Raw genomic sequence first — 13892 nt, 5'->3', positions numbered from 1 at the left:
GGCTCCCTGGGGTGCCCTTGACCCCCCTTTCCACACCATTTTCTTCTCCATTCAGCTTTCCAAATACAACTCCTGGGCGTGTTCTGTAGTCAGACTGACTCCCACAGACACAGCTATTCCTCAAAAGCCAAACCCTTTGCCTGGCAGAGCAGGAGTATTTTATTCATTTCAAGGATTATTTTATTGAAGGCACAACCCAGAGGGAACCTTCCCATTCGAAAGCCACAGGAATTACCAACAGCACTGATGGGGGCAGAGCAGGGAGTGAGGATCCTCAGAAGAGCCTGGGGATAAAATCCCACCCAAATTCGATGGAAAATCCCAGCCCCTGAGTGACTCTGGGGAGCTGTGCCTCAGTTTCACCCCTCCTGCTCAGCTGGGGTCACCTGGGGGGACAGAGCAGCTCTAAAAGCTCTGTGGTGTGCTCAGAGGAAAGGAGCTCCAGACAAGCAGAAGTGTGGCTATTGATGGAGAGCACAAAGGGAGCAGCCCCCCCTCCTGCCTGGGTCACTCCCTGTTGGAAAAATGCTGGGCTTGTGCTTTCCACCTCAGCCAAAAATAATCAGCGAGCTGCAGGGGGTAGAGGGCCTGGGGAGGGAGAGAGAATTTCTCTTCTCAGGCTGCCAAAGTGGAGAGGCCGCAGCACATAATGAGAAATGCATTCCTTCCCCGTGCCTTCCCTCCTCCTGCAGCCACCTCTTCACAGAAAATCCGTGTGGGTCTGCTCCAAAAGCCACAGGAGTGTGCAGCCCAAGCCAGGGGTTCTCTGCTTCCCTTTGAGACGAGGAGTCTCCAGACTAAAATAGGATTTTTAGCTTTGTCCCCATCGCAGCCCAGCCTGGGGCAGTGGGGAGCAGGAGTGCCTGACAGACTCCCCGTGCTGGGGATAACTCGGGACACAATGAACAAAAGTTCATTGTCAGCACAGTCCCGGTGCTTTCACTGCTGAACAAAGCCCGGCTGAGTCAGAGCACAGCCAAGGTGTGGCCTTCAGCACATTCCTGCTTCCAGCCTCCCTTTTCCAGGAGATGTTCCCAGGGCTGCTGAGCTGGGTTTGCCTGGACCAGTGGAGTTTCCCCCTGCTGACCCTTGGCTGTGACCATCACCTTCCTCCTTTGGCTGTCACCATCACCTTCCTCCTTTGGCCGTGACCATCACCTTCCTCCTTTGGCTGTCACCATCACCTCCCTCCCTTGGCTGTCACCATCACCTTCCTCCCTTTGGCCGTGACCATCACCTTCCTCCCCGGGCTGCTCAGCAGAGGATGCTCAGGACAGAGGCGCAGAGCTCAGAATCGCTCTCTGCCTGCAGTCCTGGGCTGTCGAGGCTCGGGCTGGGCTGTCGGGCTGCAGGATGCGGGGCACAGGAAGCCTGAAGGGCTCGGGGTTAATTGTCGGTGCCAGCGCTGGCCCCGGGGAGTGGCGGCACAGCAGCCGAGCCCTTCCCCGGCGGCGGGCGAGCTTTGCCATTTCCTTGGCTCCAATTCTTGCTCCTGTTTCCCTCCTCAGCGTCTGCTGCGGCTCCAGCTGCCTCAGCAGGTACGGGCTCATTAAGGAGCAATTAGCTCGCAGCCTAATTGGGCAGCAGAATGGCTAATGAGCGCGGCCGTGGCTGTGTGTGCCCTCATTATGCCGCGCTCACCGGGGGTGATGCTGAACTCCTGTCCCATTTCCGTCAGCGCCGGCCTCAAAGCTGCCACTGCTCCCGAGCCGATGGCTTCTCCTCTCTCCTTCCTCTGGAAAAAGCCTGGAAAAGCTTCCCTCACCCCTGCCCTGCACTGTCACATCCTCCCCCTCTCCTCTGCCTCCTGCTCCTTCACTCAGGTCTCTCCCCTCTGTGTTCATGTTTGTGACTCACAAACCTTTCGCTCTTCACATAAATATTTATATTGTCACCTGCACAGCAGGCTGAGACCCCTGCAGAGGAACACGGGCTGTCTCACCTGCCTGAGGTGTGCAAACATCTCCAGCCCAGCACAGAACCCTCCAGAGGAATCCTGGCACCCAACCGGGCTCTGGTGGAAGGAGGGCAAGGTCAAATCAGTCACAAATCTTCAGGAGTCCTGAGTGAATTCCAGCTGCAAATCACACGAGCCTTTTTTGATGTGCTCTGCTTTAGGTTCTCAGTGCAGGAGTCACCAGTGGCAGGATTTTAACAGGGCACAGTTCAGTTAACCAGCACAGCTCTAGAATGTATTTTTTCCTTCCAGCATCTGGATTCAGAGACCTCTTGTGAAAAGTAGCACATGACCCTTAATGAGAGTCAGGGTTGGTTTTTTCCTTGTTTTGGCTTTTTAAAATATTATTTTGATTTTGAATTTTTTTTGTTTCTAGGTTAAGTCTTGTCCAGCTGCTGGACTCTGGATAATCCAAGTCATATTACCAAGAAATATTTCACAGCTCTACCTGCTGCAGCAAAGAACCGTGTTCCCTCCAGGATTGATTATTCCAACTTCCTGCTGCTCCTGATAAGCCTTTCCAGTGGCTGCTGCTGGTTTTAACCATGGCTTCTTCTGCCTCCAGGGTGCTTTCTTATATTAGATTATCTCAACATATCACACCCACTTTTTAGCCGCTTCACTGCCTCTCTGTTAAGCACCAAAATGATTTTTAACCACTCTTTTGCCCTAGAAGGATTTGTCTGACCTTGTTCTACTCCAGGAGCAGTTGCCCTCCTGGGTGCTCCGTGTTTTACACATCTGGAGAAAAGAAAGAATGGGTCAAAACCCCTTTTTTAAACACTGAGGGGTTTTGGTTTTTTTAGGCCAAAGCATCTCAACATTGCTTCATCCTTGCCTAAGCTGTTGGTAACCAGGCTAAAATCCAGCACACCTCTCATTTAGGACACAAGAGCAAACTGCTGCCACCATGGCTCCCCAAAATTATGTTAAAGCCCCTCGGAATCTTTTCCACTGAAGATCTCAGAGCATTTAACAACCCTTAGTGCAAACTTCATGGCAGCCTCAGGTCTGCAGAAGAGGAGCTGGGGCACTGAGAAAGGCTGAGCCAGCAGTGGCACAGAAACCTCCTCATAAAAACACTCTGTGCACTGAACCATCAGCAAACCTGCAGCCGAGGCTTTAAAGGGCTCCTTTAATGAATGGAACAAATGCTGGAGCACAAGGCAGTTTGGGAAGCTCCTCACGTCTCTTCCCCACCATGTGCTGAATCCCTTCCTGGCTATTGGGAAAAGAGAAGCACAGTCATGTGCATGGGATTGATTTCCCACAAGTCCAGGGCTGCATAATCCCAGGCATTCCAGTGGGGCAGGCAGCAAATGGATTATTGTGTGCATTTCTGGCAGCCTTGCCTTCACTCTGGGCTCCCCACAGCGTTTCCTTCTAAAAAAAAAACTCCTCCTGCACAGCCCTGTTTGGATCTGTGGGCTCACCCACCTACTCCTGCTAATATTTTATTTATTGCACCCTCACCCTGACAAGCGAGCTGCCTCCCCAGTGCTGCTGATCGGGCTGGGTGTCCCTCCAGGGGCTGGGTTTGGGTGTCCCTCCAGGGTCTGGGTGTCCCTCCAGGGTCTGGGTGTCTCTCCAGGGTCTGGGTGTCTCTCAGTGCCAGTCACAGGCAGCATTCCGTGCCCACCTGGGCTGCCCAGAGACCTCAGCATTGAACTGATGGGTTTTACCCACAAGTCCAGGTACCAGCAGAATCATTCCTGCATTTCACGGGATAACAACAGGCTGGCCAAGCCCATATATTGACATGGAAAAAGCAATACAAAGGAAGAGACCTGAGGGGAATTGTTCCTCTTCCCTCCCTCTGGTCTGATTCCAAACGCTGGTTACTGGCTCAGGTTGAACCTTGTTGATCTTGAATTCATCTCTCTGCCTTTCAAACTGGCCAGAAGTTTCCCCAGCTGAAATTGCAGACTTTGGGGTTCCTTTTCGGGCCAATTCGTGGCTGCTTCTCTTTTTTGTGTCTTTGAACCAAAGTGGAGATGAGGTGAAGCTGTGAATGTAGAAGGGGGAGCTAAACAATGTTTGGGGGCCTGGCAGGAAAAGTGAAATGAAAGGGCAGTTCTGGAAGCAAGAACGATGGAGTGCAGTCCAAGGAAATGTCTCCAGAAAATCAGCAGTAAATCTTGTTCACTGCATATAAGAAATCAATATTGCCATTGGATCAGGGACATCAGGAACTGCAGAAAGGAGTTTCAGAAAAGTGTTTACAGTACAGGAGAGCTCAGAAAAGTGAGCAGAGAGCTGCACTTCACCCAGTGAACTCAGTCATTACAAGGAATTAACAGCAGCCATTTCTCAGCCATTAAAAAAGACAAGAAGAGCTTGGCCATCCCTGCCTGTGGATACAGGCAAGGCAGCTCAGAGGAGGCCATTCTCTGATGTTTTTATATATGGATACACGAAGAGGATATTCGAGTAGGCTCATTTCCAGGGCAAGAAATACAATTTAACCAGAAGCTGTGCATGGAAGCCGGTGGCAGCTCAGGCAGAGCTCTGACACCTGGCTGGGGACAACGTGAAAGCCACAGGAGGTTCTCTCAGCAGTGCTGCCCCATTCCACATCCCTTTCATCTGGGCTCTGGGCTGATTTCAGCCTGGCTGGGATTCATTTGGTCACCACAGGCTTTACCAACACACTCAGCAGCTCCTGACACGGCCAGGGAACTTGGCTGAGCTGCCACCCACAGCTGCTGAGCACAGAGGGGCTGGAGGATTTGGGATGGTGTTTGCTGTGCCAACATCCAGGCTGGGGTTGGGACTGAAAGATCTCAGCAGGGAGTTGCTGGTGTTTGTGACCACATCAGGTCCCCACAGTGTCACCAGGGTGACGTGTTTGGGGCAGCACAAAGCCCCCACAGCCCTCTCTGAACTCTCCCGTCCTGTTCTTGCAATGCAGCAGAGCCCAGCCCTGCCTGCCCAACACTGACAAGGCCATTGATCACCTCAGCGTGACAAATGTCACCTCCAGGACAGGCACTGGCAGCCAATCTGGCAGCTGCCCTCTCAGGGGCTGGCACAGCCCAGCCAAGGAAAAAGAGACCCAGAAGAAAACTCCTTGTGCCACCTCCCAGCTGCTGGGCGGTGTGGAAGGACAGGGCTGCCCATAGCTGGGGTGGTTTTATTAAATATTATTGCGTGCCTTGTGTATTTTTCAAGTTCACGAGCGGAGGCCACCTAAAAGGAACAAACAGTGGCAGTGCAGCTGCCGGGTGTTTATATCCCTGTGTCCATAGAAGGCGTCCCAGGCTCTGCTCGGGGGGAGGGAGGGACAGGACAGCGCTGTCACACCGTGTCACACACGGCCACACAGCTGCCAGCAGCCCCCACCGCAATTCCCAGCCCCAATTCCCTCGGGATGGAAATGTGAACACACACACACACACACACACAGAGCAGAAACCCTCAAAGGTTCTGCCGGCCCCCCAGGCAAAGTCAGACAGAACTGGGACCATTCTGCACGGCCAGGTAAAGCCAAAAGGTGCCCACACCCAGGAGGGGGAAAAGAGGAGGAAGCAGATGGGAAGTTCTGGCGCAGGAATTTTTATTTACAAACCCAAAGAAGCCCAAGGAAAGCCGCAGCCCCGCAGCGCTGTGTGGGAGCAGGTGCCCCGATCCCAGCGGGCTCTCCCCCGCTATGAGGATCCCCGAATTTCTCTGTCTGTGGAAGTTTCTGCTTTCCTGGGGCTCCCGGGCAGGACTCGGCTGCTCCAGGCTTGAATTCCTTTTCCACGAGAATCTGCTGCCATCCTGTGGCAAATCCTGCGATGGCACCTGGGCCTTCACGGGCACAGGGACAGCCCTGGATAGCCCCGGAGATGGGAGGGAGCCCCTCAGTCCCCCATGGCCAGTGCCAGGGTCAGTGCCATGGTCAGTGTCCAGGTCAGTGCCCCATGGCCAGTGCCCCATGGTCAGTGCCCAGGTCAGTGCCCCATGGCCAGTGCCCCATGGCCAGTGCCCCATGGTCAGTGTCCAGGTCAGTGTCCAGGTCAGTGCTATGGTCAGTGCCGTGGTCAGTGCCCCATGGTCAATGCCCCATGGTCAGTGCCGTGGTCAGTGCCGTGGTCGGTGCCCCATGGTCAGTGCCCCATGGTCAGTGCCCAGGTCAGTGCCCCATGGTCAGTGCCCCATGGTCAGTGCCCAGGTCAGTGCCCACTCTCCAGTCACACCGGGAGTTGTTCAGCTCCAGCCTGCTCAATCCCTGGGGACCGTGTCCCCTGTCACTCCCTGTCCTTCCTCTCCTGCCTCTCTCCCCCAGGGTGGGCAGGGACTGTCCTTGCCCAGGGCCAGCTCCCAGTAGCCAGAGGCCTCCTAAAATCAGCTTTGCCAAGCCCCTGCAGCCCAGCTGGGCACAGGAATGCACGCCAGGGCCATCAGCCAACAGCTCGTGTTTACTTATTTGCACTCTTGTAAATAAAAATCAGCCAGACAAGCCCTGGGGGCCCGGGCAGACACGGAGTGCCTGTTCTGCAGTGCCCAGGGCTGGGTTTGGCACGGGCAAAAACGCACTGGGGATCTTGCAGGAGCACTGGCAGTGTGTTAGACTGCTGATTAGAAAGGAGGAATCCCACAGCAGGGCTCTGAGGACAGAGCCTGTTGAACATTCCTCAGCCACTCAAAGATGTCTTTGTGAGAGAGAGAGAGAGGCCGGATCCGTTACCGAGGCTCGGACAGAACAAGCGCTAATGGGAGAAGGACGAGCCCAGATCTTTGCTTTACAAATGTCACAGCGCAGGCTCGGCTGCCCCCCTGTGCTGTCCCCGAGAGCAGGAGTGTCACCGTGGCACAAAGGAGCTCTTGTCACACAGATCTCACCTGCAGGGGGGCTCCTGTGACGTGGCTCTCTCCACCTCTCCAGGTAAATCCAGCGGGGCTGGCACAGGTCAGGAGCAGGAGGGATCAGCCCTGGAGAGGCTCCAGCGTCCTCCCCCAGCTGCACAGCACGGAGCTACAGGAGAGAACAGAAGGTGTAAAATAACCCAGCAGCCAAGGTTCAAACCACACCGAAATTATGGCACTGCAATTGCAAATCCTGGAGCCATTAGGATTCGAGGCCCTCAAAACCCTTTATTAAGTTCTCTTCCAGCTCTATTGCATAAATAGTGGACATCCATCTGTTCGAAGCTCCTTTGAAAGAACAAAACTGTGATTTAGAGCCAGTAAGGAGCTTTCCCTCTGTTCTGCACACAGGGAAGCCAAGGTGCAGCAGCAGCAGCCCTGGGAGTGGTGACAGAACCCAAGTGCACCTGGACAGATTGGCAGAGGCATCGCCCAGCCCTGGGGGACAGATTTATCCCTCAATGGGCCATTAAGTAATTTGTCACGAATGCCAAACTGCTACTGGAGAGAAATAAAAGCCTGGAGTTTCCGGCAGGATTACACAGCCCAGCTCCACGGGCACAGCAGCTTGAATTGCCATCAACACCTGCCCGGGCCCGTTAGCCTCTGGCTGCCAGGACACATCCAGCTTACCCCAAACTGAAGCTCGAGTCAAAAGGAAATGAAATACTGGAATATAAAACCCCGCTCATGGGTGGTGCTGGCAGGAGATGCACAAGCAGTATTCACATTTTAATGTGGAATATAAAATATGTAAAAAAAGTTGTGTTTTGTAGTTTGGTGTGGCCTCTCTTACCTGCTCTCCCTTTTCAGCAGCAGGAGGGGTTAGAGGATGTCAAGCTGACTTTGTCCAAGATGCACAGGCTGCTGTTTGTGCACTCGGGTGACTCAGAAAATCTCTGTTTGTGTCCGGGACTTGGTGTTGAACTCCTTTACTCCTTTTGTCCCAGGCTCAGGGAGAAGCACCGGGAGCTCTGTCCTATTTCCTTGTGTCCCTCAATTGATGCACTTTGCTTCTTCCCACCCTCAAGACCCCAAATTTTAACTCCTCCCAACCAGACCTACACGGTTCCTCCTCCTTTACCTCCCACTTTCTCACTCCACCTGACACACCTGCTTGAAAAACAAACACGGTCCTGTCAGCCCAGAATAATACATTTCAAATAAGCATATAAAAGACCTTTCATTGACATGAATAAATTGATTGGGACCATTACTTTGTAGCTGCTTCGCACAGAAAAAAGCCTCTCAAAGGCAGCCCGAGGCAGGGCAGCAACATTTACATTTAGATGAAGGCATTTCTGTCACAACACCTCCCAACAGTTTCTGGCCCCGGGTACTGTCTCTAGAAGAAATCAGTGAAGCCAAGGAGCTTGGCTTTAAATAACATAAAAGGAAAAGGGGGAATTTGTTTCTGCAATCCACTGAACGTTGTAGTCTGGAATCACAGGATGTGCAGCAGAGGAATGTGAAAGCAGAGTGGTGACACCACAGTGTGTTCCTTCACTCCTGAGCGTCCTCTGGCACTTCTTCAAACACTGCTGCTGATGTGTTTTATTTAAAACACTGCTGCTGATGTGTTTTATTTAAAACGCTGCTGCTGATGTGTTTTATTTAAAACGCTGCTGCTGATGTGTTTTATTTAAAACGCTGCTGCTGATGTCCATTGTATTTGCCACTCCATAAAGAGCATTAAGCTGTGAAGGAATGAACTAGAGAGAAGGACAGAAGTGACAGGTGGATGACACTAAAACAATCCAAGTCAGAGGAAGGAAAATCCCACCAAGGGTGTTTTGAAGGCTCCAATTCAGCCACGTTTACCAGGGCAGGAGCAGCGGGGTCCTTGTAGCTGCCCAGAATTTGTAACTGGGGCTCTGCAAGGCCAGAGAAATCCCCATCCTCCAGATCTGACTCATAGTCTGTTCCAGCAGAACCAGGACCCCAGGCAAAGTGAAATACAACTCCACTGGCATCACACCGAGCTCTTTCCCAAGGCCAGCCCATCAATTTATCTGTAATTTCTCTCCCAAGCACTTGTTCCCCGGGCAGGGAGCTCAGCCTCACAAGCAGCACCTCTGCAGAGAACGATCCTTCCTGCTGACATTGCCACAGGTAAGGACACGGCACAAATATTTAAAGAGCTGACAAATGGTGGGATGGAATTGCAGCAGCATTCAGAAACTGGAAAGACACAACAAAGTCACCCAGAGTAAAAGAACAAGCAACAGGAGCAATCATTTCAATCTTTGCACATCTTTGACAGCTGCACCCCTGAGCTACCCAAGGGTGCCTTGGTGCTTGGGAAAGCACATTACTGCATTAATATTAATAAACAGCAAAGTCATTTGTGCTTACCATGAAGCTGGGCTTGCTTTAATGTCCTAAAATTTACAAACTCTGACTTTAAAACCCTGAAATAAAACAGCAATCAAACCCTGCCCTGGATGTGACTCCTACCTGCCACGTGGCCTCCACTCATTAAATGCTCTTTTTTATGGTGTCTTTTCCTGAGTCTTCCCCATGACTCATCTGACCAGAAAATGGACAGATCAATATTTATTGTGAAGATTCACCTGTGAGGCCTAAGGAAGACATGCTCATGGTGTGTCAGAAACCTGCTCTGCACCAACATTCAGGTGCCACAGGTGACCATTCTAGAATTCACTTTTGTGAAAACCTCTTTCATGCAGATTAATTTTTTTTTTTTTTTGCCAGATTCCTTCACTGGATATTTCTCTAGGGAGAAAGGGGGAAAGCATAGCTGAATTTGCAGGGGCCAAGTTACCACTTCTACAGAGATCAGCACTTGCAAAGAACAAAAAAAAATAACCTGGCTAAATTGTCCACATGGGATCTGTGGTTTGCATTATGTTGCTTTTTATCTTTTGCTCCGGTTTGGTTTTGCAAAGTCAACAGCAGGAAAAAAAAAAATCCAACTTTAATTAAAGAGGGACACGAGCAGATTGCAAAGGCTGGGCTTAGAAATGCAGGGTCCTCCCAAAGGCTCTCTCCTCCCTCAGATGCTGCTTCTGATGGCTGAGAAAGCACCCAAAGGACAGGGCAGCCTGAGCCCACTTGAGTCCCACACTGAGCACGAGGAATTAAAAAAGAAATGTCAAAATAAATAGCACAGGCTCGGAAAAAGCACTTTCAGAAGCTATTTCCAGCAGACAAGAGCTGACCTTCCTCTCATAAAATGCCACGGGGTATAAACAGAGCAGCCTGTGATGCCATTTGTCACGAAGCCCTGTCTGCCTGCCCCGGGCTCACTCCAACAACAGGACACTCCTCACCGTGCTCAGAGCCACAATTTCCCCGAGCTGCAGCCAAAACATCCATTTCTTTGATAGACGATGATCACAGGGCAGAAGCAGAGCAAGGAGGAGCCTTCCCACCTCCCTCCTGAGCAAAGGTTTGCTGTGCACGGCTCTCTGTGCCAGCCCGAGTTTGGGAGATGCTGATCCTCACCCAGTCCCGAGCACTCAGCAGTCACAGCCACCACAGGGCACACAAATGTCACTTGATGGAACTCAAAAGGCAAATTTCAGCCTTTCAGAAGGCAATGGGCACACAGTGGCATCTCCCTCTCTGCCATTACCCCTCTGGAAGGCTTCTCTTGCCAGCTCTGGGTCAGTTGTGTTCAAGTGGCACAAACAAAACATCCCTGAGGAAAAACAATTCCCAAAAATGAGGGAATACACGGTGTATTATACTGAAAACTGAGCAACAGAGCAGCAATGTGACACAAGGATGCAGAACTGGACATCACGTTGGTGTTTTTGTACTGTGCATTAAAAACAAAATTATCTCAAAGAGGGAGAATATAAAGGCAAGGAGAGACAGTTTTGAATTGAACCAGGCAAGGTGGCCAAGGCAGCACCCCACATGATCCCAGGTGAAAGCAGCTCCTCTCCCACTAACAACAATCAAGAGACACATTTCACTTGCAGGCAAAACCTGGCTGCTGTAGTGTAGCTTGGTTTTATTTATGTCCACAAATATTTCAAAAAAATTACAAAATACTCAAATGGAGAGAACACAGAAGTCACGATTTCTGGGTTTCTACTCTGTTTACACTGTGTTATCCCATGGCAAACTACTCATATATACATTAAGCTTCAAGATATATATAAATGTAGCAGTCAGAATGTACACTCTGCTTTAACGGTGCAGTGAAACAAGCTCAACCATGACGACATAGAACAAGAGAGACGTTTCAAAAACACTAAAGCAAAATTTAAAAATAAACTTTCGGAACAGAGGAAAAAGAAGAGAGATTTCTTGAAACAAAATCAAAAGGTCTGGGTTGTTTTTTTTTTTTTTTTAACATGGCATCGAACACCGAGATGGCTTCAGAAGCCACTGCAGGTAAAGTTGTAGTTAATCACTGGGCTAAAATAATTTCAGTGCTTATTTGCTGAATGATGTGAACAAAAAAGCTCCCATAAATTATCAGAATGCTCTTCTGGGAAAAATAAAAAAAAAATGAACAGCTTTAGCACAGACTGCAACTTCAGCTGAAAAACAAAGACCACAGAGAGGGCCACTGGAGGGAATTAGCTTTTCATTTTTCTGAAGAACTATGGCTGAACAACAGCAAGGGAAGGGTCAGAAGAAACAGCTGAAGTGGCTGAACTCTCCTCAACTCCCCAATTCCACATGGTAAAACAAAAGGAGGGGAGAGATTGAACTGAAATGTGCCTGATGAGACTTTTAAAGCAAACTGAGGCACCCTCTGCTGAGCAGGCCCATCCTCCTGGCTGCTCAGCTGTGAGCAAAAACCATCCCTGTTCCACAAGGAAACCTCCTCACCCCATCACTGCCCACACCCACGGAGCAGGACATCACCCCCCTGGATTCTGGACTGACTCGTGATTCCCCAACCTCAGAAAACACAACCTTCACCCAGAATTAAACACAGCACGGCTGACTGAACCCCCCAGCAGGGCTTCAGCACTGGCAAATCTGCAGTGGAGCACAGGAAAAAGGGAAAAATCTGCTGAAAAATCAAATCCCCCGCTCTCCCCTTGCCTTGGAGCAGCCAGAACATTTTGAACTGTGAATCGTCTGCCAGCAGCTCCGGGCTGAGCAGCAGGAGGTGGACGAGCACTGAGCCTGCAGCAGATTAACTACAACTTCAGTACAGTCCTAGGACACAACCATCACACTGAACAGGCTACAACAGCAGAGAGAGCACTCGTGAGTGGAGAGAGAGAGAGAATGGGGGAGTTGTGCACCAGCAGGAAAAAAAAAAATGACCAGCACGTTCAGATGTCCATTGGTCACGTCACCCTCTGCTCCAGCAAAGAAAAACTGTGGCAAAACTGGGGAACCAAACTTTCCAAATCTGCCTCGTAAGCAGAGGTGTGTCCATCAATGCTCACCGTGGATTCCTCTGCTCTCCCCAGGCTGGTGGGAAGGAGCAGACAGGAGTGACCCTGCAGGGAGGCACCCAATGTCACTGCCCATGGGTCCTGCTCATCCCACAGCCCTGAGGGACAACCACGAGCAGCAATTGAACAGTTTTTGCTTATAAAACCCCAAATTTAAACAGTCAAAGAGAAAAAACAGGCTGGTCTTTGCAACATGACTTAATGAACGACCAAGTTGCCAAGTCCACTTTTCTGAAGAACTTATCGAACAGGAGAAGCACGTCCCCACAGAGCTGTGGCTGCACTGGTCTGAGCCATGGAACAGCTTTAAAAAGAGATTTTTTTAAAGAACAGATTATTTCTCTGAACTTTCTGCCCAAAGTCTAAACCCAATGGAGCTAGATTAAGTTTCAAAAGGTCACAGGAACGAAGTGTTTTATGGCCACACTGAAAATGAACCGTTGAAGGTGGCATCAAAAGGGCCAGCGGGGTCCAAGGGACATCTGAGCTGCTGAGAAACCCAAATCAACAAAACCAGCTGCAGAACAGAGAGATGGAACACGAACAAAAACCCCCAAACAACCAAACCAACCAAAAAACCAAGAACAGAAACAGTCATTTGCAACATTATCCCTGCAAATCCCTTTAATGCTTATTGTTGATATCAAACCAAATTTCAAGCTTTTACCCATTTGAAATTATTGATACTCATCATTCCCTTTAATTAAAGGGATAATTATATATATATATTTTATTAAAAAATCAACTCTGTATTCTGTCAATACCAGGTAGGAATTCACAATTTGTGATGTTACTGAAAATCAAGATAAACGTTTCTGGAGTTTGTTTTGTTTTGTTTCTCCCCTCTACCCAAAAAAAGTTATTTACAGACTTAAAAAGCCATGCTGCAGAACTGAGCTCTCTTTAAAATTATGAAGATTTCCTACAATGTATTAAAATAAAAGTAGATTTTTTTATTATTATAGCACTTGGATTCAGAGCTTGTTATGTCACCTACTTGCAATCCTTGTTTTTTTTTTTTTTTAATTACCTATAGATGCATTGAGTGTCCCTTCACGCACAGTGACTTGTGTTGTGAACCTGATTCTAGCACCTACTGAAAACAAACTAGTAAGAAAAGAAAAGAAAAGGAAAAAAAAACCAACAAAAAAAAAAAAAACAAGATTGCAGGAAGTTCTCTGAATATTCCACACAGTCCTGTATTTCCAATAGGCTTCTGAATACGTTTTCATGCAGGGAGACCCACACCAGTCTTGAGAAATCTTCTCTACAAATGAACACTATGCTGATAAGTCTCTACTTGTTGGGTGGTTGCTTCTGTTTTAAATATATAAAGAAATCTTTATAAGATATTCTTTTCCTTTTGTAGCTCTTCTTGTATGTAAAAATGTTCCACTCCTTCCCAAGGACTGGGGTTTCCATAGCCAGCGTTACAAATAAATAATTTATTACAACTGTTTGTCGCCTTCTTTTTTCAGTCGACTGCAAAGAGAAAGAAAACTCATTTTAACACGACAGAAGAGGTGTCAGACACAGAAAAAAAAGCAGGGGCTGGAGGCTGTGAGCTCTGAGCACCACCCAGGGCACTGTCCCAGCACAGGGCATCCCCACACGTGGGCACGGTCACCAGGGCCAGCTGTGCAGATGGCACACGTGGCAGTGTCTGGTGTCACACAGGCAGCCCACAGAGC

At 49.6% G+C, this 13892-nt stretch overlaps 1 protein-coding gene across 4 annotated transcripts in view; it reads right to left on the bottom strand.

Moving 5' to 3' along the window:
* Nucleotides 1–10770: 10770 nt before the first annotated feature.
* RERE (arginine-glutamic acid dipeptide repeats) overlaps nt 10771–13892 on the bottom strand; it is a 170120-nt gene continuing 166998 nt past the window's right edge. For all 4 annotated transcript variants that reach the window (XM_014885765.2, XM_014885768.2, XM_088178925.1 and 1 more), the window contains one exon: nt 10771–13683. In XM_014885765.2, coding sequence (XP_014741251.1) covers nt 13650–13683 — 34 coding nt within the window. In that variant the 3' untranslated portion in view covers nt 10771–13649. The remainder of the gene's footprint in view (nt 13684–13892) is intronic.

Source organism: Sturnus vulgaris, chromosome 25 (genome assembly GCF_052056855.1).
Source record: "Sturnus vulgaris isolate bStuVul1 chromosome 25, bStuVul1.hap1, whole genome shotgun sequence".
Classification (NCBI taxonomy): Eukaryota; Metazoa; Chordata; class Aves; order Passeriformes; family Sturnidae; genus Sturnus; species Sturnus vulgaris.
This window is presented reverse-complemented; position numbering and strand designations above follow the sequence as displayed.